The sequence below is a fragment of the Dermacentor andersoni genome, chromosome 9 (assembly GCF_023375885.2).
Source record: "Dermacentor andersoni chromosome 9, qqDerAnde1_hic_scaffold, whole genome shotgun sequence".
NCBI lineage: Eukaryota > Metazoa > Arthropoda > Arachnida > Ixodida > Ixodidae > Dermacentor > Dermacentor andersoni.
Window position 1 is genome coordinate 126,534,546 of NC_092822.1, and position 27,880 is coordinate 126,562,425.

Genomic DNA, 27,880 nt, shown 5'->3' on the forward strand with positions numbered 1-27,880 from the left:
TGTAACATGACGGAAGCAGCGGCAAAAGCTGCATTCCTGATCACAAGTCTTGCCGTCTATTTGCCTGCAGGCGTCCTCAGCGGACCTCCGGCTTCTCGAATGTAAGGACCCGTCTATTGCGTTTTAACCTTAAGCTTGTCTACCAAGGGCTTACTCATTATAGAAACGTCGGCGCCAGTATCAACTAAGGCCATTACTTCGTGCCCGTCAACGATTACAGGGAGGTCGGCACTCCCAATTTTGTCGGCGTTCTGCTCTGATATGTCATCCATCTGCTGCGTTCTTGGCAATAATGGGGCTTTTCGGCTATTATATTACGTGCAGCCTTCCTTGAGGAGGTCGCTGCTTTTAGTTTCCCCGCTGTGGGCTGGGAGACCTCCTTCCCACCCCGTCTGCAAAACTGCCGTGGATCGGCGATGAAAAATGTGTTGGAGACGGCGACCGTGACCGGATATCAGAGGAGCTTACTTGTCGTCCTGTAAAGTTGTCGTCAAATGGGCCCCGACTTTCATCAATCTGACGGCGCGTTGTGGTAGGTAAATTTCTCGGGTATCCAGTCTGACGATGAGGGCATAAGCGGGAAATGTGACCTGATTCTCCACAATGTTAGCACAATGGTCGTAGATCGGCGGTGCGCCATGTATCCGTCCTGCGTACTTGTTGGGTTCGCCGAAAAGGCTCTCGTTCGATCCAGGCTGCGACAGGTGGGCGCTCGCGGCACTGGCGCGTCGTTATTGTACACAGTGGACGACGGGCAGCATCGGCAGAGCTGTAAGCAGTTGCCTCGAAGCATGGTTCGGGGGCCTGGTTCAGGAGGCGCAAAGGCTTGTGGGAATTCCTGGCGCATAACTTCAGCAATGGAGGCGACTGTGAACTTCTTCGGCGTCACTGCATGCTTTGCAATCCCAATCTTCTCGCGCACTATCTCCCTTATCAATTGGCGCAGAGGATTTACGCCGGTGGACGCCAGTAGTATGCCTCCAGCAGGCGCTCCCCAGCGTGCCGGTCATAATGCTGGTGACGTTGCTGCAACGCCCGTCGAATTGCTGTGGTCTCTCTAATAAATTCATCGATTGTTGTCGGTGGCTTGCGTACAAGACCAGCAAAGAGCTCGTCCTTGACGTCACGCATGAGATGATGTAGCTTCTTTGGCTCGGTCATGCTAGGATCTGCGTGGCGAATTCGATCTGCGTGGCGGATCTGCGTGGCCAAGCTTAATTCCCGGCGTATAGATGTGGTTGAGCAATTTAAATGTCTCGGAGTAGTTTTTTCTTCCTGTAGGTCTTGGAAAAATCACGTGGACCGTATCACAACGAAACTGGCTCAAATAACTGGGGTCATAGGCCGGCTCAGATGCGTTCTTCCAACGCCAGTAAAATTACTCCTCTATAATTCTCTTTTTTACTCCGATTTAAACTATTGTCATTTAGTATGGTGCACAGCCACAAGTAACTGTCTTCAGGGCATCTACATTTTGCAGAAGAAGTTTCTTCGTCATGTTCACAATATCCCCTGCGGCTAACCAAGCGTGGATCTCTTTCTGCAAAGTAGTGTGCTGAAGATCCACAACTTCTACAAATACCAGATAAGTGTTCGCTTTAAACTGGAAACACGGAGAAACGTTAACCACATACGCAACCTTGCTGATTTACATACCCAAGAAGCAACCTACAAGACAAGGCATGCGGAGAATTGGGTAGTGCCGACCCCTCGAAGAAATTCCGGTAGAGAACGCCTACAATTCACTCTTCCTTCCCTCCTAAATGCTTATGTATACAATAATTTTGATCTCTTCAGTGCATCAAACAGTGCTTTGCGTGCTATGTATGTTACCATGTAGGTTCGGTATTTCTTGGTGGTGAATATTGTTTAAATATTATATAATTTTGTTATGTTTCTTTTGTCCTTGTTCATTATTTGATAACTGTTATTAGACTGCAATTACCTTTGTTTTGAAAGCCTTGCTGTGAAGCCATGCCAAGTGAGAGAGGCTGCGGCTTTGTCAAGCTGTTTCTGGCAGCTTTTTCTGCGCCTCCGCTGTGTGTATTTGTACAAGGCACAAATAAAGAATTTGAATTTGGAACGAACGTGTCATATCTTCGGCAAACATCGCGACACCCTCATTTGGCATTTGGATACGCGACTCAAGAAGGCGCTGGGCTTTTTGCTATCAGTTGCATTTCCTAAGGTCCCGAGTAACAGACGGCAAAACTCGTCCCAGTTTGGCAAGTTTTCTTCGCGGTTCACGAACCATGTCCTTGCGCTCCCTTTGAGGACAAAGTACACGTTCGAGAGCTTCTGGTCGTCGGGCGCCAGCGATTGGAGTTGGCCATGCGTTCATACTAGTCCAGCCAGTCTTCAGCATCTTCATGCACACTGCCGTGAAAGCTCACGGCGATTCGAATGTTTTGAACCGTCACGTGTCGGGCTTGCCAACGCCCGACACAACTGTACCCCACACCTCTACCGGTGTCATGGTTTACGGAGACTCTGAACTTTAATTGTGAGAGGTCGTCCTATCGCACTCCATCGGTACACCCTAGAATAGGGAACGCAGTCTTCCATTGAGTCTGACACACTCTCGAGCAGGTCGTCTTTGCCGTTACCACCGTGGCTCGAAGCAGACAATACATTTCCGCGGCAGTACGTTTGTTTCTATCCCTTGTGCTACTAGTGTACATCACAGCTATGTTTTTTGACAAGGAAATTTATCCATGTGATACGCTAAGAGGGTGAAGCTGAATTGTGCAAAAAAGCCGTGAAACCCACCGCACTTTTATTATCCCATTGCACACCTTATTTAAGGGTGAAACGCAAATGACCATTATCAGAGGTTACTTATGTTAATTTCGGTGTTACTGCTGATCATATGTGCACAGAAAAAGGTTGCGAAAAAGGGAGACAAGGTCGTTATTGCAAGGTTGAGCTTCAGAAAAGAAAGACACTGTGCTGCGTAATGCAGCTGGAACGTCTTGCGTTACATGCCATTTTTGCCATAGGGCTCGCCATACTTCATTTAAGCAGTTGTACTGTATTGCGGCGATGCTTGTTGAAAGACTGATTGGACATTTTTTTTTTCATGATTGCATTGACAAGTGCTTTCTTTTGCAGCATCGCACGAAGGCGCAAATCAGACATACAAGTGGCGAGTTTTCAGCTGCCGTTTCTGCAGGGCTCTGCTAGTCATCGAAAACGCCCTTGGCATCCTGACACAAGGATGGAGAATTCTGCGACGACCAATCAAAGCCAAGAACGACAACGTCATCAGATATGTGGAAAGCTGCATATTGTTGGACAATATTTTGATCCAGGAGCCACCAGCATCTGTTGCTGCATGCTGCCCTCCAGGCTTTGCCGACAGCGAGGATTAGGACGAACGGTTCCCCCTGGCAGCTGAAAAGAGCAACCAGCCGCTGGTGCCCTCTTGCCGTCGAAACCTATTGGGTGCCACGCTCCTCGGTACGTGGGTTACATGCGTTTCGAAATATGCTTGCTGTTAAGAATTTCAAAGATAGAAAATAAAGCCTAGCATATTATTTTTATAGGTATGCAAAAGAAGTACGGGATAAGCTGGCACACCACTTCATCACAGCCGGACAAGTTCCCTGGCACGATAAAGGGGTCACCAGTACTTGAACTGCAAAAGATGTGTTGTCAAGTAAGTTTATTCATAACAAACACTTGCATTATACATAGAAATTTCGTGTGCAAAAATATAACAAATACACAGCAAAACAAGTAACAGAGGTATCAGTTTCATGCGAAGTGATACCTACAAAATAATGCATAATGTTTTTTACGCGAACACATGAAAGTATTGCATTTATACAATTGTTAAAGGCATATGCGCAAAGAATATCACAGTTGCAGCTCGTGCACAGGAGACTAATTAGTAGAAAAATTGCAACAGTTGCAGTAAGAGCTTAAAATATTCCTTAATATTTGGAACTGAATGGTGATATCATAGTTAAACCTCGAGATAACAAACTATAGTATAACGAAATTCTCGATATAATGAAGTATTTAACTTTTTATAACCTATAGTCTATAGAACACCATCGAACTATAATCTCAATATAGCCAAGTGTGCTTGTAAACGAATTCAATATAATGAAATTTCCCTTCCGCAGCAAAGGAATGCCGAGACAACAAATGGAAACTTCCGAGGACGAAGATGATCATATGATTCAATTACAAGCGGCTGTTTGGCAACGCACCTCTCAAATCCCGCGCGGGGCAACAAGAGCGACGTCTGAAGCAAAGCCGCATCATTTTAAGTGGAAGTGCCACAACATCCTATCTCACCCCGCGCACTTTTTGCTTTAGCTACGAGTGAATGTGTCGGAGGGTGAGAAAGAAAGATGGTGGCTTCACGCGCGAGCAGAGGGAAAGAGGGGGAGGGGTTGGCGCGCGCCTCGACAGCACACGGCTGCAAGCGTGGCGCCGCATACCGTGCTTTAATCTGCCGCGTGCGCAGATAGCGGGCGTGCCGAGACGGCGTGGCATCGTGTAAGCCATAGAGAAAGGGATAGAACTAGAGCGGACACTCGGCGAAAATTGGAAACACGTCACGCTCTAGTATTAAACATCGACGAATTGGGGCCGCGAGCATTGAAAAAAAGAAGAATGTGAAATGAGATTAACAAAGATTGTTTTATTTTTTTTTATTCTTTCCCGGAAAAATTTAAAATATCTGCGTATAAATTAAATTAAGCTTTGCGGCTTACTTCCGTTGCCTAGCGATAGGCGAACCGGCGAATGACGAGCCAGATGTTTGCGTCATTCGTCAGACACACCGCCGAAGCGAGAGAGACCGGCCGCGCATCTGAGCGTTGGACTGTTCGGGCACCCGTCTGCCTGTTTTTCTATTTTGGGATTTAGCCTGCTTTGGTGGCCTCCCGGCGAATTATTGCGTTCATTCGAAACTTCGACATGGCAGCACTGCACTATTGGACTAGGGCAAGGTGAGAAACTTTGCTCGACAGTCTGCGACGCACTTCAAGCAATTAGGCTTACTGCCCGGCACCTAGGCTAGACTTGTGACGCAGTTAACGAAAAACAGCGTGGCCGTCGTGGAGCAGGTAATTTGAAATAAAGAATCGTACTGGGAGATGTTTGCGAAGCTTCCTATAAGCCCCAATATTATTTTAACTAATTTCGGTAGTTTTTGGGCACGCTAGTCGCACAGGGTGCTGTGACGCAGTTTCGCGTGTACTGAATTTTACTGCGACAAGTTTTGGCGCTTTCTTTGACTGCCAACATCATTGAAAGTAATTTCATTACTATTTGGGCTACCTTTCGAGCGCAGTGGGCGCGCCTGGCGCTGTGACTCGGTTAGCGAAAATCAGCTCGGCCGTCTTGCGCGGTTTCGCGCTTTAATGCACTGATAAGTTCATGGCGCTTTCCTTTCTCTGACGCCCAACATTGTTGAAAATTATTTTCGATACTTTTATGTTATGAGGCCCGCTCGCCGCGCCTGTTGTGACGCAGCGAAAGCAGCTCGGCCGTGGTGACAGTTAGTTTGGCGGGTACTGAATCTTACTGCGGCAAGTTTGTGGCAATTTTTATGTCCCCGCAACAATTTAAACCTTCTTTCGGTACCCACGCTTGTCGAAAACGCGACGAGCAATCAAGAGTGATAACACGGGAGTGCGTTGCTTGCGCCTGCAGAACGCACAAGAGGTAAGCCAAGGAGCTGAAACGCCACGAACTAGTGACTCGAAAATTCTGTCTTCTGGACGGCACCCACGCATTTTGTCTTGAGTGCGAGTAGAAGGAATTCGGCGAGCGTCCAGCATGCTCTGGTTGAGAGCGTGTGTTGTGGCCACCTCTGTGTATTCGTAGCGTACTATCGCGTCGGTTGTAGCCAAGTTCGCGAAACGCGCCGTTGCCCGCGCATTCGTGCTATTAAAGTGCAGGAAATAAGTCTTGGGAAGAGGGGAATGCTTGGAATTAGAATGTGTTTGTGGTGTGTACGGTATTTCTTGGGATGAGTCGGGTATTTTCTATGCCGTGTGTGTAAATGCGAACTGCTTTTGTTTGTAATGCCGCCCACTCATCACTTTCACACGCTTCGCCTCTACAGGCATTATTCTTACATGTTAATAACAAAATAACGCTTGCAATTTTTTCAGCTCACGTCGTCTGGTGGAGCTTCCTGCGGAAACTACTGCTGCTTACCTGGTGCCACAACGCTGGATGAATGCACAAAAAGCCCGCGACGAGCATTTACAGAGGATAAAATAAACGTTAATTTTTCCTCATTTCACAAGGTGTCTTGCGTCTTTATGAAATTGCACGTGGCACATATTCAATGGAGGCTTGTGAAGATCGTTCGGAATCAATTTTACTTAAGATGTTTTGCAAATAAATTTTTAATAAATAAAAAATAAATATATAAATAAATATTTGCTGCAAAAGCAAAAAAAAAAAAAAAAAAAAAAAAAAGCGGAGCCGGCGTGACGCGCACCAGCTAGTCTTCAAAACGCGCGCGCACAAAACCGAAATCTGAAGTACGCTTCAGGTTTTAACATCCACGGCTTGGTGCGCTGCAGTCGATTCGGCCGCTGGGCTCTATGGGAGTGTCCGCTCTTGTATTCCTTTCTCTATGTGTAAGCTGTCTTACCGCGCGTTTGTGTTTGAAGGTTGCCTTATCTCGAATTTCGGTGACCCGGAGAGCGAGCGGTAGGTGAAGCATTCGCTCTCCGCTGCCGCCGCTTTTCGTAAAAGCGTCGTCTCAGTGCGGACGACGCTATCAGCCGCGGGGTGCAGGCGAAAGCGTGGCTGGCTTCGCTGAACTCTTTCGTTACCACGCCTATTCAAATCAATCACCGGGGAACGATGCTTTAGATCGCCAATTTAGACTTATTGGAGCCGTTTCTTATCCCTATAAGGCCATCCTGTAGTATAGTGCAGGCACTTCGAGCACGTCACGAATTAAATATTGCCGGATTTGCCGTCCGACAGTGCTGAGCGGTGATAATTAACCGAAAATGACGCCACCTGTTCACTAGTGAGCATTAGTTTCAAGTCAGAATCGTTTTTTTCCCCTAAAGTGTATTTCTGAAGGTCGGCGGCATGGCCAACATGCGTACCACGGTTTTTGTGATCAGTTTCCAAAAGCTTCGGTTACGCTTCTCTCCTAGAATTCCGGCAAGGGAGGCTGCCGGTGTCACTGCTTAGTTATCGAAAGTCGCTCCCATGGGGCCGTGGCGCCGTCGCGAGAGAAAGCGTCCTGCTCGAAACTATGCTGCACCTGTAGTTGAATTTGGTGATGAAGACTCTAGTTATGATTCTGAAGATGACAGCAAAGCAGATTCAAGCTCTGACGGCGACGATGTTTTGAGTCAGCATGGGACTTCTGCAGCTGTTCACCGGCGAGTTTCCTTTGCGGCCTTGAGTGGTGTCCTTCCTTGTGCGCGCTTATCTGCCATTCTTATTGCACGACCTGAGAGCTCTAGTTTTTATGCTCAGGGCGCATACTTCGCTTGGTTATGGTGTGCAGCCGTAACGTGGGTGTCACACACAAAATTGCACAATGTATCAGTTTTATCTGCCTTAAATGCTCCAACATATGTACTTTACAGAACTGTGAGATTGTACTGCTCAGCTGCAAAGTTGTAAACGTGATACTCTGTTTCTTTCTTTCTCTTTTGCTCTTTGTATAAAACAATTAACTGATAAAGTAACATTTGCTACCAGAAGATTGTTGATTTAAATTTTTTGTTTGAGTGCGAACATAAGCTGTGGGATGAATACTGAGTTCGCATGTAGTATTGCAACATGTAGCCACACCCGAGGTAATCCTTGCTCCTAACTGCTGGGATTCATCTTTTCCAGCTCCGCCTGACCGACTCCATGGAGTGTTGAGCGATTTTGAGCTTTCCTCACGTGGACATCAGTTCGCAATCTAAATATGCAATGCCGTCCTTTTTGCTTGTAGCATACTGCTCCCTTAATTGCGCAAGGTGTTCCATACAGGCTTGTGCAACAGCCTCGTCGCTTGCATTCTCACTTGCATGGCTGTTGAGGAAGTATTTCATCTTCGATGCCTGAATACCGATGCTTCATTCACACTCTTACTTGCTATTCATTTGCGCTGTGTGACATGCGCAGCTTTGTTGCCTAGATGGTAACTAAAAGTTTTCTAGATTAATGTTCAGCAAACATTACACTCGTCTCACCTCGAACCTTCAGTTTGCTCGTGCTGCCTTGACGTCCTCGCTCTGCAAGCCGTAAAGCGTAGTGTGTTACGTTGTACAAAAAGAAAGCTACCTTACAAGCATTTTAAAGGGTTTCTGGCTGCTAGGAAATTTAAATCCTTGCTCACATACCGTTTCGATGGTGCCGTTTCTACTGTTTCGATTTGGGTTTCTTCTCTGACATCTCTTCAAAAGCAACCACTATTACCTCACATCAGGCAGTAAAGCGTAGCGTTTTATGTTGTAAGAAAAGAAAGGTCTCTTTAACGAATTTTTAAGTGTAGTGCTTCTAATTGCTAGTAAATTAAAATACGCTATCACATACCGTTTCGCTGGGGGCGTCTGTGCTGTTTCATCTTGTATTTCTTCTCTGACGTCTATGCAAAAGAAACCGCTATTACAGCACACCTGATGCAACATCATTGCATCGTTAAGAAAAACTCTAAAAAACCAGGTGCATTTCTCAATACTTCTGGCAATTCAAACCACTAATAAACATGGAAACTGAATTCATGCGGTAATTCTTACAAACATCACTGTGTTAAAAGTAACGTAAATTTCAAGTTTTCTTTATGCATAAGTGCGGGTTTCCACGCCTGGTGCCATGGCATCGGAGGACACCTCTCTTTGTTTGCCATCAGCTACCCCTATTGCTGCATGGCTGCAATGACAGTGGAAGAACAGCTTTTCATGTATGACATTTGACAGGTACATTGCTACATGCAAATGTTACCATTGGTGAACTGGCCGCTAGTCATTCATGCCTACTCACCTCTGATTACGCTCATCCATGGTGGTGCAGATACTGTAACGAAATGAGCAATGTTTATTTACACTTACCTCTCAGGATAGCACATCTGCCAGCATACATGTTGTGTTGTGAAATGTTGTGAATTAGCACTTTTTGACCTCACAAGTACTAGTTTGTACAGTTGTCAAGGTTCCACTTACAGAAAGTTAGAGGTTTCTGTTATGGTCAACCATCGTATGACAAACTACATCGTTTACCCCTATCTTATATGCAGGCTGAAATTTGTATATTACCTTGATTGAATGTCACTCATGCTACAAAGCACCCTGAAAGACGCATGTCTAATTAGAAGTTTACCGTCACTAGCCTGATTATTGTGACATGATCCAGCCTAATAAATTTATAGGTCGCGTGCAGCTTAATAATGTCATGACATGCAGGTGTTTTGTGGGGATGTGTGACTCTCACGCGTCCCCTGATATCTTGTTTTCCCGCATAGCTCCCATCTCCTCCAGTGCGGCTTCGCCGCGTGGCCTCGCGCCCGTGGCGGTCGGAGTGGTTGAAGCGCAGTGCGAGAGATGGCGCGAGTGTCGCGCTGCTAGCGCCGCCTCACAGCGGGGTTACTTGGGTACGGGGAAGATAAGGCGCTCTCTCTTGGGCTGCGGGCCGGCGCGCGGCGTACGTCCCGCGCGTGCGCCGATCCTGCGAGACCGTCTCGCGTGGCCGCCTTCGAACGCGCCACCGTTCGCGTGACCGTACGCACGAACGACCAGGCGTTGGGATCGAGCATGGGGCGAACATATTCGCTCGTTATCCGGTCGCGGTGAGTCGGACTTCCCAGATATGTCGCGCGCCCATCGGCATGTTTTGTGGATAGCAACTCGGCTAGCAGGCATTGATCTATGAAAGGTGCAAGAAATGCCCTTGTGATTGTTTGCACTGCTGTGTTGTCGTTCCTTTGTCCCAAGAGTACGGGGGAGGAGAGCCCTACATCTGGCTGCCCAACGTGAAGCTCTTGGAGCATCGGACGATACATTTAACAGTTTCGCTTCGTTCGAGACTTTGAACCGAAGCGGAGGGCTAGCGTGGATTTTGTTCGCTATCGTTGGCGGCGTGCTTTCATGAGTGAGGCGACGGTGGCTGTAGTGTGTTTGAACTTTTCAACATGCTAAGCCTTTTCCCAAGTGTTTTTTAATGACATTCGTCGGTACGAGAGCCACGTGGTCTGCATCCTGGGAGTGCGAGGCTTAGCGCCCGTGGAGCATTGGCAAGCCTGAAGCGAGTGTGTACGGAAGCCTCGTGGGTGGTCCGAATTTCTTATATAAAAGCGTCTTCTATCTCTTTGACTCTGATGAAGTCGCGGCTCTGGGAGCCGGGTGGCCGCGGGCCACGGGTGCCGCTACGGGCTGACTGGTATTGCGGCCTGGTAACGGGCGCTCCGACACCGTCTGGGTCAGTGGGCCCCGTCAAATCGGATCGGATGCTGTGTGCACCGAGCGGGGTAGGACCACCTAACAGAGCTGACGTCTCCTCGCGGCTGCCTGTATTGCGCCCATTTTGGGTGTTGTTTTTTGGATGCAGGTTGTTGTCAGGGTAGCGACAATTTAGGCCTAAGGCTTAACGAAGCTGCCTGTCACACGTGGAGCGACACAACCTGGTGCACCGTGGCGTTGAGGTGTTGCACTTTGCTTCCCTCATTCTAGTTGGCTTCGCACGAACTGAAATTACTCGTTCGACTCAAGGAAGCAAGCTTCGTTCACGTGAACTTAGCGTCTGAGTAGCTGCCCGATCTTTTGCTAGCCGAGTTGAACATCGTACCACGTGGGCTATGCGCATGCAGAATTCCTCTCGCTTGCACTACGTTAGTGTTTGCCGATTGTGTTGAGTGTACGCAGCGTGATTGGAGTCACCCCTGGTTTGCCGTCACCTGCACATCGTCTGCGCTGCTGGCCCGGACTACGATCGCGCCACCGGGCAATGGTGATTCTGTGACGAGTTCGGCGCAGCGACTTCGGCGGCCGCCTGTATCCAGCTCGCAACCTTCGGCGGCGGAGAAAAGAGCAGGCGATCACCGACAGCTACCGCGGCTCGCCAGCAGGACGCGTCGGCGCGAGCGACGCTTGCTCGTGCCGTCTACTGCTTCACCGTCTCCGGAGTCCTGGCCTGGAATCGTGCCGTCGAGTCGGCAAAACTGCTGCTGTGACCAGTGGACGCCAGCGGTGTACCCCAAGGACAATGTCTGCTCATGTTATGGACAACGTGGGGACATTTCCTCAGAGCGGCCACTGTTGCATGTACTATCTTGTTCGCGAAGCACGCGTTTATGTTAGGCCGTGTTACATGCTTCGCCGGAATATGTAGTGATTTAAGGTTGGGGGGATGTGGGGATGCGCGACTCTCACGCGTCCCCTGATATGTTGTTTTCCGGCACGGCGCGTATCCTGTAATCCGGCTTCGCCGCGTGGCCTGGCGCCCGCGGTGGTCGGAGTGGTTGAGGCGCAGTACGAGAGAGGGCGCGAGTGTTGCGCTGCTAACGCCGCCGACAGGCGGGGTTACTTGGGCGCCGAAAGACAAGGCGCTTCCTCTTTGGTTCGGGTCAGCAAGCAGTGCGGACGTGTCGTGCCGCGCGTGCGCCGATCCGTACTTCTGCGAGACCGTCTCGCGTGGCCGCCTTGGAACGCGCCACCGTTCGCGTGACCGTACATGCGAAGGACTAGGCGTTGGGATCCAGCATGGGGCGAACATATTCGCTCGCTATCTGGTCGCGGTGAGTCGGACTTCCTAGATATGTCGTGCGCCCATCGGCATGTTTTGTGGATAGCAACTCGACTAACAGGCATTGATCTATGAAAGGTGCAATAAATGCCCTTGTGATTGTTTGCACTGCTGTGTTGTCGTTCATTTGTCCCAAGAGTACGGGGGAGGAGAACCCTACAGTTTATGGACTACCGTACTTACGGAAAGTAAGTAGTGTTATTTTTTTTAAGGTTTTGTCCGTGCCTATTATACAGTGATGTGACTTATATACCATGCACGATAACGCGACCAATGTAGGCGCTTTCTTTTCCTGAGCACTCTATGCTGCAGAAGCAGTGCCAGGGAGATGCCGTAAAACGCCTTGTAAATCTGACACACGACGGTGACTCAGGTATGCTGCCGGCTGAAGTAGCTCTGCCTAGTATAGCTTTATCAGAGATAGATGCGTTTCTGGCTTCAGCGGAGGTGCAATTATTGTTAGTCTTGCGCGCTATGAGGAGTCTTGGTAGGTCGCTCTTTTCTGCTAGAAGGAGCTGCTCCTAAAAAGCTTAGCTAATCAGGTTAATCAAGCTTAGTATTTCGATATTAGCATACGAGGGTACATTATCATGCTTCATCATGCCGACCAAATTAGCATGGAGTCTTGCACCAGTGCGACTCGTCGATTACTTTTTTCCTTGAAAACCGTTAGGAGGGGAAATTCCCGGCAGTACAGAGGTGCAACCCATTGTTGGGAATGTGCGGAAATCAAGCTTCGTGCATGGGATAACTGAAGATGAAACTTTAAGGCTAGAGAAATTTTGTGATTGTCCATAGAGCTGTACTAAATGCTGAGCATGTACGTTTCCTGTGAAACCTTCCTGTCCGTTTGCAGGCATGAAAATGAAGTGTTCCATTGCGAAAGCAAAGTAAACGTCAGCTCCAACATGGCTTCGAAGTGCTAACACCATTTCATGGTGCGGACATTAACCGCCCCTGCACCGCAGCACTGCTTGTCGTGCACCTCTTGCTGCTGTCGCTTAAAGATGTATTTTAGGTTTTTAAGTTCCTTTTTTTTTCTGCAAGGGTCCCTGCAAAATAAATAAGGTATTGTACATGGAAAGCAGCATGAGATCGCACGAAATAAAATGTGCTATAAAGAAGGCTCCTCTCTCTGTTCCTGTGACTGTAGTGCATTAGCTGAAATACTTTATATTTTTCACAATGGTTACGTAAATTCCGAAAACGTACACAATATACCTAGCTGTGCCGCCTCCCGAACTTTTTTGATAAAAGCGTGCGATACGCCATTGTAAACCGCACTTTACCATGCTGTTTCTTTCACTAATAAACGCGCCTTGCTTGTGCTATCCATTAGACTCCATCGCTCAAACAAAGTTCCTGAGAACTCATGCGCGCTGATAAACTTTCTGTGCAATTTTCGCGCTGCTAAACTTTATTAATACGGGAAAAAGCGGTGGAGGGGGGGGGGGGGTGCTGCGTCACATACGACACTCTAGACGTGCACGTCACTGCGAATGTTTGTAAAAATTTTGCAAACAGATAGAGACACGGCTTGCAGGAAGGTAGTGCGAAACTCTCAAAATAAACAACCATGGATCACGCAGTCAAGCATTGGGCCGTGGTTTTGTTGCGTTGCTTTTTCGGACGAGATTTCCGCCCGGGTCGAACAACATCGATCTCACCACACACGGACGCTTCGAAAGCGGCAAGTCAATAGCATTAAAAAAGACATCGCTACGAAATCGTGACCTAGGTATAGCGTCATTTTTTTTTCGTTGACAACACGCGAACTAAATGACTCCTCCACATATAGCAACAAATACGAAAGTACAGCGCTTTCGCTTCAGGTACTCGCGGGAGGTGCTGAACATGTTCCCAATCTCCATTCATGCGAGGTGCTTCTTGTTACGGTCTTTGAACAGAGGGTGCAAGTAGTTGTAGACGCTCCGTCAAATAGTAACCAGGTATCGTGGAGGCTAGGACGTTACATTTGGCGCGACGCTGGAGGACGCCGGATGAAAACACATGATAAGATCACTTCCGTTGTGCCTCTTATTGGTTTAGCAGTTTTGTGACCAGGGTCCCGCGACTGCAAAGTCGAGCAGCGAGCGGCCGGCCCAATGTAGTCGCTTTGCCAGCAGAGCGACTGTTTGCGACTATTTGCTACTGATCATCTTGCGACCAAAACTGGTCGCGCGACCGCTGTCAGTGGCCGGTGTGAATGAGCCTTAATAGGAATGTGCTAACCTTCAATGAGCCTCTCGCCAACTTGCATCACTGAGTGTGCAGCAAGCGAGAGAACAATGCTTAGTGTTCGCAGACGCCGGCGCTCGTTGCGAAGGCCATGAGCGGACGAGTGGGCAGCGCCATTGGATGGCGCACAGAAAGAAGCGCGAGACCCGGTCGCTCGGCGTTCGGACGCGCGCCATTAACTTGAAGGCCACGCGTAGCCTTTGCGGTGGCGCTGCGAGATGGCAGTTCTTAGGGAAGCGCGAAAGAGGAGTCCCGCTGCAGCGCACGCCTCATACGTGACTCGTTTCAATGGCGGCAATACGTTGTGTCGCCATGCTGATTCAGTGCTTAACACATTACTGTCGAGTCATTGTGAGATTGGTTCGCAATTGGTGCTGTTAATTAGGCGGCCGCTGTCTACGTTCCATGATGGTTTATTGGTGATAGCAAACCCGATGTACTTGTACGAGTGAACACAATGCAGTCTGGTACTATTGATGAAGAAAGGCAGTAATTAGTACTGGGGTTTAGAAGACAAGATACATGCATAGATTTGCATTTGTTTATATCGCGATTCATGCCCCAGTTAAAAATTTGAGCACGGTCACATTGCATTTTACAAAATTCATCAAGACTAGCAATACTGAGGTACATTACGCAACCGACTGCAAACAGCTTAATAAAGGAAAAGTGAAAACGGACAGGTGAGTTGAAAAAGTAATAAAAAGCAGGGCCCCATGGACAGACCCTGGATGTTTCAGGTGAACAACAGTAAGATGAATTGTTAGCTATACTACGTACTGCAAACGATGTTCTTGAAAGATTTATCTTCAAGAAGAACATTTCGGTGAAGGCGTAGTTCATTGGAATTCAGAGAAAGTCCTGAGAAACAGTGTCGGAGACTTTATCGAAGTGGGTAAAAATCTTGTCGCCTGTTGTGTCGGTGTAGGAGCTTCGCCAGTGCCTGGCTAAGCCCTAGGACGATTGTCAAATTCCTGCTTCGTAGGCCCCATTTCCTTGCGAGCGCGGTGCAAGAAGGCCCGTGTACCATGCACTGTGTGTACGTTGAGGAAGCCCAGGAGACCAAATTATTCCGGAGTTCCTAATTACTGCGTGCTTTATAATCATATTGTGGTTTTGGCATGTAAAGACCCGAAATTTGAATTTTTTATAAAAACGAAATTAGCATCGAAATCAGATCGACATGTACATAAGTAGTTAATAAAAAAAATGGAGCTTCGCAAGAAACAAGATTTTTAAAGCACCTTGGCAGGTAAGTTTGATTCTATAATGTTACCAGCCTGCGGAAAAATGATGTGTTCAGAGATCTTACTTAGAGTAAGAGAGATTAGAAGAATGGTTTTGGGAAATTTGAGATTACCTGACTTCTGGATTAAAATAAGTTGCCCTAACTACCTCTTACTGGGCAGGATTGAGCAGCATAAAGATTGACACAATATCATGGACGAAGAGATGCTTGTGAACTCCAGGATTTCTGAATTCATCAAACCTGGACCTGCAGAAAAAGATTTAATACTTACGATTTGTTTTTTAACACCAATCCAGTCAATAAACATTGAATTCATTAGTTCGAGATCATAACGAAGTACAGGTCGGCGTGTAGTATAATGCGCTTTTTTCTGAAATTAAAATATTACTACCAGAGCCATTCATCGTGTTCGAGAAATTACGAGGAAGGTAACAATAAAGCAAATTTCTTTTGTGTTGCACACAACTCATTTGTATTCGGTGCTAGCATGGTAGTCAATGGGACCAGTTATCGTCTTTGTTAGTAAGTTTTACGCGACGGTATAGAAGCTACTGTTAGGGCGAAAGCCTTATATGCCCCTCGAAGTGGAAAATTCGGCGAAGGTCCGGCGTTAACATCCGATGGCAAGAAAATCCTCGTGACCAAGTGATGTCACATTCCCGGCGCTGGACCTCCTGGGTCTCGCACTGTAACGGTGAACAGCGACGCCGTCAGACGTGGCCCGCACCTAAAGCAAAAAGACTTTGCGCAATTCCAAAATTGAGTTCACCCACGTTTAAAACCGGCCTGGCCCATTCAGTAATTGACTTGTCCCAACGACAAGATTTGCATGGCCTACCGCAAGATTGACTTTGCCGAATTCGGAAATTTTAATCACCCACGTTCAAAACCGACTTGGCGCGCGGACGCCCAAAATGGGCTTTACACATCCCTAAAATTTGGTTCACCCACCCCCAAAATTGATTTCGCCCAACTCGAGTATTGAGTTGGCCTACGTTCAAAACCAACCTGGCGCACTCCCAAAATTGACTTGGCCAACAACCAAAATTTTGGTGGCCTTTCCTCAAAATTTACTTTGTTCAATTCGAGCACCAAGTGAAAAGTATTGCGCGGAAGAATCAGAATGTTTTCGCATTCAAGGCGCATAAGGAGACTTAAGGGTCCCTGCAGCTTTTTCTTTTCCTAGGTGTTGCAGCAAGTTGAGCCGCGGTGAATGCTAATAAGACACTATGTATATCTTTGTTGTAATATGTTCTATAACGCGCAATACTTATTTTTGTGTGTTATTCAGTTTTTATCGATTACCATCTTCCGGAATTTGGCGTTTAATCAACAAAGATATGTTTGATTTCAGCCGCAGTGGCAGTTACGTTGGCTTTAGTGTTGAGTATAGGGCGAGTTGGTATTGCGTTCTAAGACTGGTGCAGCGCAACAAGGAAGCCGGCTAGAAGAAGGCGCTCGCGATATGCGCTGAGCGCCTCGAGCGGCCAGTTGCGCGGCAATTGCGCACGTGCATTTGCGGGCTGATTTCACGCCCGGAAAATACACTTTCATGCAGCAGCAACGGAAAGCTGTGTCGGGAGTTTTTCATGTCACTCTACTATCTTCTCATTGACACTTTTCATCTATATTATTTGTTAGGTTGGTTATTCACTGATACTAACTATCTATATTATTTGTTAGGTTGGTTATTCATTGATACTAATTATCTAATTAGGCGCAATGAACCAAATAATTTGAGTATCACCAAGTGACGGCAAACAACATTACGTTGGTTGTGTCCCGCTACGTGGCAGTCGCATATTTTTAAACTCTGGCTTAAGTTAGCTAGGGCACACTGTATTGGTGTTGCTTCTTCCAATAAAGCACCAGTTGTAGTTTAGCGCCGCGTCCTGTTGTTCTTCTCTCTGTCGCCGTCTGTGTGCGCTGTTAACCGCTTTAAGATGCTTTACCAGCTAGCCAACCGAACCATCCTTGTGAATATCACTCTTGTTTGAAGAAAAAGATAGCTCGGATGATCATTGTTTCTTTGCTTTATTTATATTCATCAGCTTATATGTGCTTCCAAAAAATGGGCACTTAGGTGCGAGAACTTTGTCCTTTTGGTTAATTTATTTCCCATGAGTTTCTTTCTATTACGCAAAAAAATGTTCCCCTGGGGCAGTGAATTTCTTACAAACAGGTGGGTGGACCGAACTGCTTTTGTGGACCAATCCCGCTGATAGTAAAGTCGAAACTTATATGGCACGGGGGCGACTCGGTATGTGCGGTGACTATGTGCCCTGGGGAAAATGGGTGTGCTCCACTGGGTTTTAGTTTGCCTCAAATCTGATATCTTGGCACTAGAAACATTCTGATTCACTCATCATAATTATAAACACTACAGCGCTTATTCTCCGCATAACTGTTTCCTACAAAACATTACCATTAGTCACGCAACCGTTCTTCACAAATTTTCTCTTTTTGGAATTACGTAAGCGTCAAACCTCCTATATCATGAACGGGGCAGTTGGAGAAGTATGGGAGAGGCCTTTGCCCTGCAGTGGGCGTAACCAGGCTGATGATGATGATGATGATGATGATGATGATGATGATGATGAAGAAGCGTCAAACTATGGCTAAGTCTGCCATTTTTTCGCTTTTTGTGCGAAAGAAGGTAAACCCACATATGTAAGGTATGCCACTTTGTTAATCTTATTATCCACGAGTGTATCACTAGAGGGTGGGAAACTGCACCAAAATAACAATCTTTTTTACGAATCAATGAAAGCTTACCAAAATCGGTCGAGAAAACGGTAATGAATATAAATATAGATACAAGGAACAACAGTTAAAAAGCAGATAGCGTTGTTGCATAGCTGTCCTAGTGTCCTGGCACGAACATTGAAGAAACGTTGATTAGCTCTAGCGCCTTAGCCATAAGGAAACCATCTACGTTCTGTCACGCTGACCCACCGTGTGTGAAGAATCATTTTAGAGATTTAAAAAGAACTTGAGCTTTAGTCGAATACATTTACTTTATTTATGCTTCGACCACATTGGAGCATGAATGTTACTCGAGGAGCTAGAATTCTGAATAACGATTTCGCTTTCTTCTCACTGCAAGATGTGGTCAGTCAGACCTTGACTTGCTTTTCTAAACTGTTTCACAGAACCTCTCCGTGGTGGCCCTGTTTGAAAACTTGACGGCGGGGAACTATTGCGTTCGGGTAAGCATCGTCACTATCCTGCTGCATGAGGCTGTTTGTCGCATGCTCCCACCTGGAAAAAGGCAAACGATGCGATGGAAAAAGGCAAACTATGCGATAGAAAGGTCAAGCACCCTGAGTCGTTCTCCTTATTGCAATAGATTCTTTACAAAACATTATCTGCAGGGTGCAACCTTTTCTACTCCTATTATATATTTACTATGGAGATATCTAAATAAAAGAATGCATTTGTTTGAAACACTCGTGTTCTGAGCGTCTGACTGTGCAATCCGGCATGGGGGCATCAAGAAATGGAATACTGCACACATTGCCACACTCGGATGAGAGCAGAATCCAGAGTTTGTATGCTACGAGCACCCGTTCACATTAAGTAATTTGTTACCTTGCGAATCAATTAATGTTAGCTCCCGCTGGCGACGTCGAAAGTTTTCTGTTATTTTCATAGATTCTGCTAGCCCTTGTGGCCAAATGTGGTGAACATTTATTTACTTATTTATTTATTTATTATACCCTCAGGGCCAAAGGCATTACAGAGGGGAGTGGGTAATATAGGTTACAAAGACAATAAATACAATACAGTGAATTTTGTTAGAACATAATTTCAACATTCTCCAAAACAAACAAAGGTTGTTAGTGCATCACGAAATCTTTGATTATCCTCAATGGCTGCAATATCGGGAGGGAGGCGGTTCCATTCGACAGATGTCTGGGGAAGGTATGACTGAAAACAAGTTTTAGTTTTGCACTTTTGGATGCCAACCTTGTGCCGATGATCAGTGCGATGGGAGATGTATTCCGGTGGTGAAATAAAATCGTCATGTAGCGTGACGTGATGATATACCTTGTGGAATAAAGTGAGGCGACTGATTTTCCGACGAGATTTTAAAGATGGGAGAGAGAGGTTAGTTTTCATGGCTGTGATACTTGCAGTACGGTTGTAATTTGAAAAAATGAAGCGAACGGAGTTATTTTGTATAAGTTCAAGAGAATATATAAGATTTTCATGCCCATGGTCCCATATAGATGATGCGTATTCAAGTTTAGGTCGTATTAGTGATTTATAGAGTAGGAGTTTTAAGGACGAAGGAGCAGCAGAGAAGTTGCAACGCAAATATCCTAACATGCGATTAGCGTTATTGGTAACGTATTCAATATGGGCGTTCCATGTTAAGTTTTGTGATATATGTACGCCTAGATATTTATATGATGCCACGGAATCAAGAGGAATGCCATTAAGACAATAAGAAGGGGGAGTGTTAGAGCAGCGAGAAACACGCATGAACTTACATTTGTTAATATTTAATTCCATTTTCCAAGTTTTACACCAGTTAGAGACCAAATTAAGATCGGTCTGGAGAGTATTAATGTCGTTGAGGTTACGTATTTCACGGAAAATGACACAGTCGTCAGCAAAAAGGTGGCTGGCGGAAGATAGGGTGGACGGAAGGTCATTAATATAAATTAAGAATAGAAGGGGTCCGAGGACGGATCCTTGTGGTACGCCAGATAGTACGTTAGTAAGCGGTGAGGTTGTGCCATTAGTGAAAACAAACTGCCAGCGGTTGAGAAGGAAAGATTGAATCCATCTAAAGACATGTGGATCAAGATTAAGATGACTTAATTTATAAAGCAACAATTGATGGCATACTTTGTCAAAAGCTTTCGCGAAATCTAGAAAGATGCAATCGGCGCAAGATGACTGGTCAAGAATGCAATGCAATTTATCAGTGAATGAGAGTAACTGCGTTTCGCAGGAGTGTTTGACGGAAACCATGTTGCGCAGAAGAAAAAAAACAGTTATCATCAAGAAAGGTGGCGATGTGTTTAAAAATTATATGTTCTAGTAATTTGCAGCATGTGCTAGTGAGTGAAATGGGACGATAATTTTGAGGCAAGTGCTTATTACCGGATTTGTGGAGTGGGACCACCTTCCCAATTTTCCAGTCGTTAGGGAGGCTTGATGAATCGAGCGACTGCTGGAACAGTTTTGTTAGTATAATAGAACTATAAGCGCAGGTACTTTTTAGGAATTTACAACTAATTTCATCACACCCCGGAGATGAATCGTGCTTCAAAGAATCGATTAATTTAGCAATGCCAGGAGCATGGATAGTTATTGGTGACATAATGGAAAATCTGTGATGCGGCATATCTGGAAGATCAACTGTCGTGATAGAGGAAAAGCTTTCAGTGAATGTTCTATTCAGTATGGTAGCACAAAGGTTATTTGGGATTATGTTGCCGGAGGTATCTTGCAACGTAATTAAGGGGTCGTGTGCAGGGTGTATAATGCGCCAGAACTTTTTAACATTTGTTTTCAAAATAAATGGTAAAGTAGAAGACAAGAAATTGTTTTTTGCAAGTTTCAGGCTTCTTACGTATGTTTCGGAAGCAGTCTTGTATGTCGACCATCGCTCAATAGAAGGTGAAAGTTTCGCAAAACGGAACAGACGTTTCTTTTTGTTAGATAGTCGCCTGATGTATGAATTGTACCAGGGTGCTTGAGGGTTAGAGGTGACGACGCGCTTAGGAATATATTTTTCTGATAGTTGGTGTACCTTCGTTTTGAACAGTAGCCAATTTTCTTCGACAGAGCGGGTATCGAATTTAAAAAGAAAATGATGAAGAAATGTAGATAGTTCATTATTAATAGCGGCAAAGTTAGCCCGTTTGTAATCTAGGATGGTTTTCTTTATTTTATTCGTTTTAGGACGTGGCGTATTAATGACGAAATTGAGCAGAAGATGATCACTCATACCTGGCAGATATGTTAGATCTGTAGCTAGCTCTGGATTAGTGGTTATGATTAAATCTAGAGTATTTGCAGTACTTGTTGCAGTCCTAGTGGCTTGCGTTACCAACTGTGTTAGCGAAAACAATGTACATAGATCTAAGAATTCTTTAGCTTGGGACAAGGGCGGCGATGAATAAGGTGGTTGAGCAGTCCACAAGATACTTGGAAAGTTAAAATCTCCGAGTATAAAGAGTGGTGATGTAGGATAGCGTATGCGAACCAAGTTTAAAGCATCATGGAGTTTGTTAGTAAATGTGGACGAATAGGATGGAGGGCGGTAGCACACACCAATGATTATTTTCAGATGATTGATGACTACCATAGCGAAAACTAGCTCCAACTCGCTGCAGATTTGAATGCATGTAGAAGGAGTATCTTTTGAAATGGCAAGCAGAACACCACCGCCACGTCTTGCCGTCCTATCGGAACGATACATCGAGTAAAGATGAGCGTCGTGAAAGATTTCAAAATCAGACACGTGCGTTGGGAGCCAGGTTTCTGTTAGTGCAATAATGTGAGGTCTACGTGTATCAATGACGGAAGATAAGTTAGTGTGTTTATTAAGAACGCTTCTGACGTTGGTATAAAGGACAGACACATTAGATAACTTCCCAACGCCCCTCGCGATTCCCTATGATACAACTTGCGATGCAGACTCGGTATGTAATCCACTGGCTTCGCCACGGGTGACAATCCCATTGGCAGTGTCACCGGTCACTGTCCCCTGCACACCATGTTCGCCACGTGTCACGACCTCGTCGACAGTACTAGTGATTGCGTTATACATAAAGCATCTGTTATTGAAGCAAAGCTTGTTGTATCGCAGTTTAAAAGAGCGAGAGCCAGCGTGGGTGCTACCGAATTCAAACAGTTTTTGTCGAGCCAAGCGTGTTGCAGGCGAGAAATCTTCACTGATAGTGATGCCTTTTGATTTGAATTCATTACGCAAGGAGAGTATCTTTTCTTTCATTTTTGATTCGGTGAATTTGGCTATGACAGGACGACACTTATCATGGGAAAGAATGCCCAGGCGGTGTGCACGCTGGATTAAAGTACCAGAGCACGAGTCGACGACCTCAGTCAATGCTTCCAATAGCTTAGATTCGGTATCCGCCCAGGACTCCATAGCATCTGATATACCCCGAAAGATTAAGTGGTCACGGCGTGATCTATCTTCAGCTTCGTCAAGACGAGACTGCAGAGAATCATTTCGATTGCGCTGCTGATCCATTGATTTCTTTAAGCATGAAAGTTCTTGACTAATGCTGTCAAATTTCGTGGCCCTCTCCTCGAGTTCATCCAGCCTCTTGTCCATGCCAGCTAACTTTGATTCAATGTTCTTTTGACAATTTTTAATGGTGTTTATGTCCGCAGTTATTTCAGCCTGACCTTTCGAGGTTTGCAGCATACGAGAGTGTACCTCTTTCAGGAGCTGAAACATAACCTTCATTTGATCAGATGGATCGTCTGGTAGGCTATCTACATCTAGGAGGACCTCGGAGCGAGTTGTAGGACCCGGGTTCGACTCAATGTCACCCGAGCGCAATAGCAAGAGAGCCATCGAAAAACAATCACAAGCAATAACACAGCAAACCCGTGGGCACGGGAACAGTAACAAATAGCGATCGTCGCTCCTTTTTGTGTGTAAAGGATACTGCGTACACACCTGCACGATGAAAAAACGAAGTATAGGAGCCATGCCGTTGTCACTGCTCCCATGCCCACTGAAGGGAAAGCATGCGCGTCGGCTTCTTAAATCCGGTGCTGGTGGTGATGGCATTGTCGATGACGCTGGATGGCTGTGGACGAGCCACTCGGCGAGCGGATAACCACAGCCAGACGTGCAGAAGCTGTCGGTGTTGGAAGTTCCGGGAAATTCAGCCGCCGGGCCAACATCAATCGGCGAGCCACAGGGTGCAGCCGAGGATGACGTCACGATGCTCGACAGCACTGCCTGCACGATGAAAAAACGAAGTATAGGAGCCATGCCGTTGTCACTGCTCCCATGCCCACTGAAGGGAAAGCATGCGCGTCGGTTTCTTAAATCCGGTGCTGGTGGTGATGGCATTGTCGATGACGCTGGATGGCTGTGGACGAGCCACTCGGCGAGCGGATAACCACAGCCAGACGTGCAGAAGCTGTCGGTGTTGGAAGTTCCGGGAAATTCAGCCGCGGGGCCAAGATCAATCGGCGAGCCACAGGGTGCAGCCGAGGATGACGTCACGATGTTCGACAGCACTGCCTGCACGATGAAAAAACGAAGTATAGGAGCCATGCCGTTGTCACTGCTCCCATGCCCACTGAAGGGAAAGCATGCGCGTCGGCTTCTTAAATCCGGTGCTGGTGGTGATAGCATTGTCGATGACGCTGGATGGCTGTGGACGAGCCACTCGGCGAGCGGATAACCACAGCCAGACGTGCAGAAGCTGTCGGTGTTGGAAGTTCCGGGAAATTCAGCCGCCGGGCCAAGATCAATCGGCGAGCCACAGGGTGCAGCCGAGGATGACGTCACGATGTTCGACAGCACTGCCTGCACGATGAAAAAACGAAGTATAGGAGCCATGCCGTTGTCACTGCTCGCATGCCCTGTGTTGCTTTCTTAGTGCGCGCAGAACAGAGTTTTGAAGTTAGGTTCAAATATTCACCGCATTGTTCCTGGTGTCTCCGCACAGCAGTATGATGCCTACATCGTGGTGCATTATACACTGTAAATACCACACCGAACAAATTTCACAAAAATTTGAGAGCAGTGACAATGAGAGAAGTTGGACGCGCTGTGAAGATTACGAATTTCTTCGTAGTTGACGGGGGATTCGTGCCGACCGGTTTTTCTTGTACGATACGGCCTTCCTGGTGATCCGCCCCGGAACGTGCCAGAGCTGGGCGCATGCTACTGAGGTCGGGCCCGTGCATACTTCTGAAAGAAAAACAGTGGCCTGGCACATTTCTCGGGGTTATACCGAACAGAACTGACCTGCCGCAACTGCTTTTTTTATATTTAAAAAGAAAATTATTGCGGAAGCTGCTTTCCTTTTAACATACTGTATTTTTTACCTAATATTAGAAATTGAGTTGTTTCTTTTCCCGTGGGCTCATTTAGGACGTTAGACCCCATGATACTAACTTACATTTGACATAGGAGGCTCGGAGCGCGGTTTCGCACCGGTTAAATGCCACTCGTAGTACGCGCCTGTCGTCCTCCAGTGTTAAGCCGCGCCCGAGCTCTGGACGCATTAGCTCAGTGCAGCCGTGCTTAGGGTGCAGATTCGCATGCGAAAGGTTGGGCTTAGCTGCGCGAACAGTGCGTTATTAACCTGCAAGGTTGGCTGCAATATGACTATTTCACGGTAATTGGTGCTGCGTACGCTGCTGGGATCCTGCGAGCTTAAATATTCATTCGCTGAGAGGAGTTGCACTTTAGTAGCCATCAAGTGGCGCTCTCACGATTGCGGATAAGCGTAGCACGCACGTATTTTGTCTGGCACAGAAACGCCAGTACTTGTGTGACCACAATGCGCTGTGATCGTGCGCATATCGTCATCGGAGATACTGCTGAGTTTCTGTCATTTCCTCAACTAGGTTCGCTTCCAATGTTCTGGCGAAGTGTAAAGTGAAACATAGAGGGCTTGCTAGGCTGTAAAAAAGAAACAGTCCGGAACACTTGCGCAAGCTATTCTGCTAGAAAGAGAGAGAGAAAAGTCTTTATTGAAATGCCGGATATTCTACGGGCGTACCTGAAGGCGACTAAACGCTTCTCTGCATACGGTAGGTGATGGGGGACAGAGAGGCCTTAGGATTAGAAAGGCGGAAAAAAGGAAAATAAAGTGAGCAAATATATGATGCCGCAATTCGCGTAAGATACCCGCCGTGGTTGCTCAGTGCCTGTGGTCTTGGGCTGCTGAGCACGAAGTCGCTGGATCGAATCCCGGCCACGGCGGCCGCATTTCGATGGGGGCGAAATGCGAAAACACCTGTGTACTCAGATTTAGGTGCACGTTGACGCCACCATGTTCATGCTGCAGGCGTGCAGCCAGACTCGGGACAAAGTCAGCGCGGTTAGTATATCCGCCTACTCCGCGCTCAGCAAAGGAAGTATACCTCTTTGAGGCATACTTCCGCCATTTTGTCAAGAACTTCTCAGACGTAGCCCGTCCACTCACTGGTCTACTGTAGACGGGTGTTGTTTTCAATTGTAGTGGTGAACAGAAGGCCTTTTCAACCTAACGCAACCTCGCTTAACGAACCCACCAGTTCTAGCAAATTTCGACCCGTCAACCAGCACTTATGTTCGTACCGATGCCAGTGTCCACAGCATAGGCGCCGTCCTCGCGCAACAGCAGCATGGCCTAGACCACGTTGTCGCCTACGCAAGCCGCCTTCAGTCGCTGTCGGAGCGGAAATTGCTCTACCACAGAACGCGAGTGCTTTGCTGGTTTGGGACATCGTAAAATTTCGAACGTGCCAGTATGGTATTCACTTCTTAGTTATTACAGACCACCATGCACTTCGCTGGCTTTCCTCGCTCAAGGACCCCACTGGTCGCATTGGTCATTGGGCACTACGCCCACAACAATACACATTTTCTGTGTTTTAGAAATCTCGACAGCTCCACTAAGAAGCTGACAGCTTGTGTCTGTATCGTACCGTTGTGAGTGCCATAGAAATTGCAATCAGCGGACCGTCGAGCGTGCGTTGCAGCAAACGGCTCGGGGTTGAAGGTACCGTACTCGACGATATTGGGTTAATGACTTTGGTGGAATGATACGAAACACATCATTTTGACATTTGTATTCCACGGGGCGCCGAGCACCTAACTGCACAAACCGCACGGGAGGTGGCAACGTGTGTGAAGTTTTCTTTAAACACCCTTTAAAACATTTCCTGCCTTCCGGCCTACGCGAGAAAACTTCATGTGCATGCTGAAAAACATTGCGCCGGTTTTTGTTGCAAGGTAATGCGCGTTTGCACGTGAACTTTTGAGCAGTTCGAGCAACGGACGTAGTCAGGATTTTATTTCGAGGGATCGAAGGGGAGTTCTACTCTTTATATGTACGTTCGTGCATGTGTTGGTATATGTGCGTCTAAATATGTACATACAAACTAAAAATTTGGGGAGGCTGGCACCCCTCCTTCGCGCCATTCTTTCGAACGTAGCCTGCATTAAAAAGTGCCACCTTGCTCAGTGCCTGCGAGCCATTGCCGCATGTAGCTCGCGACCATCAGGCAAAAAGCAAATGGAACACCGCGCGGTATTTGTTTCCTGCGCGCGCTAGGAGTGGCTTCACTGCAGAAGTGGAACATAAAGCGGACCTATGCGCAACTCTGCTCCCTGCGGGGGCATATACAGGGACACTACGACGACGATACGTAGAGTACCAGCATGGCGACCATGTTTGGGTTCGACCCTAATGCACCGACGAGGTATTAGTGAGAAACTTCTGCAGCGCTGCTTCGGACGTTACAGTATCTACACATAATAGCAAAGCCTTTAGCGCAATTAAAAAAGATAGAAACGTGACAGAGACACAGGAGAGGCGCTTACGTTCAACTGAACATTGCCATGATTGTCCCAGCAAAAAGTGAAAGCCAATGTTCGGTGCATGCACAGTGGAGGCCAGAAGCAAAGACCGCTGCATGCGTTAAATAATCGAAGCCCGGTTAATTCGGAAAAAGGGAGCAGACTGTGTTAGTCCACCTTCTGTTAATTTTGCTTACAAGAAAATCGCGTTCCTGGGTGGTAATGGCGTGCGCATGCATAGAGTACGTTTTACCTTTCCTATTTTTGTATCTTTTCCATCTTTCCATACCTGCTTCGCTATATATCTGCCTCTGTGTTTCAATAAACGTCTGTTAAAAGTTAGCGCTTTCGTGTGTTTCTGTCACGTCCCAGTCTTTTTGAATTGCGGTAAAGGCTTTGTCATTAGGAGTAAACCGTACCAACAAGCCCAAGAATTAGCCCTATTGAACTTACATCGCCGCAGAGCCAGCAAGAGCAAGGCAACAACAGCAAGAACAAGGGACCTACAACCACTATGTCCAACAACCGGATTGTCAAGGCATCAAGGATGCCCCAATTGCCCGAGGAGCACAGCAAGATCATCATCCGCCCACGAGGAGGTCTCAACTTGAGCAAAGTGAGCACCACAGCGATAGGCGTGGCGGTTATTGAAGCATCGGGCCTGACTCCGCAACAAGCCCGAGAGGATGTCGTTTGCCCTAACTTCACGCAAAACATCGTGGTGGTTAGTACACCAGATCCCAGCCATGCTGCCAGGTATGTGCGAATCAGGTCAATCATTATAGTGGAAACCGAATACGAAGTGAACGCCTACGAGACAGCTCCGCATACCACGTGTAAAGGAGTGATTCGGAGAGTTGACCTCAGAGACAATCAGGCCACGATAACGAAGAACATTGCGCATGACTTTAACCCACTGGCATTGGCAGCCAAACGTATTAAATCCACGGGTTCGGTTATTGTTCTGTTCGATGGGCTCAAGGTACCCAGTTATGTAAGATACGGGTCGACCCTCGTAAAGTGCTACCTGTATAGGAAGCAGTTTGATGTCTGCTATGCTTGCGGAAAGATTGGACATCGATCAGATGTATGTCCAACACCGGACGTGGTACAGTGCAGAGGATGTGGAACTCAAAACCCGGAGG

The 27,880-nt window shown here is 46.9% G+C and overlaps 1 protein-coding gene and 1 long non-coding RNA gene across 14 annotated transcripts in view; both read left to right on the top strand.

Annotated features, from left to right (window-relative positions):
* LOC126529739 (uncharacterized) overlaps nt 1-27,880 on the top strand; it is a 345,564-nt gene that overhangs the window by 153,165 nt on the left and 164,519 nt on the right. For 12 of the 13 annotated variants that reach the window (XM_055069962.2, XM_055069964.2, XM_055069959.2 and 9 more), the window contains one exon: nt 18,367-18,423. The exons of the other annotated variant lie outside the window; for it this stretch is intronic. In XM_055069962.2, coding sequence (XP_054925937.1) covers nt 18,367-18,423 — 57 coding nt within the window. The remainder of the gene's footprint in view (nt 1-18,366; nt 18,424-27,880) is intronic. 13 annotated transcript variants of the gene reach the window in all.
* On the top strand, nt 3,569-6,271 carry LOC129384477 (uncharacterized). Its single transcript, XR_008612198.1, has 3 exons — nt 3,569-3,658; nt 4,131-4,277; nt 6,135-6,271. It is a non-coding gene; the product is annotated as an uncharacterized lncRNA (long non-coding RNA).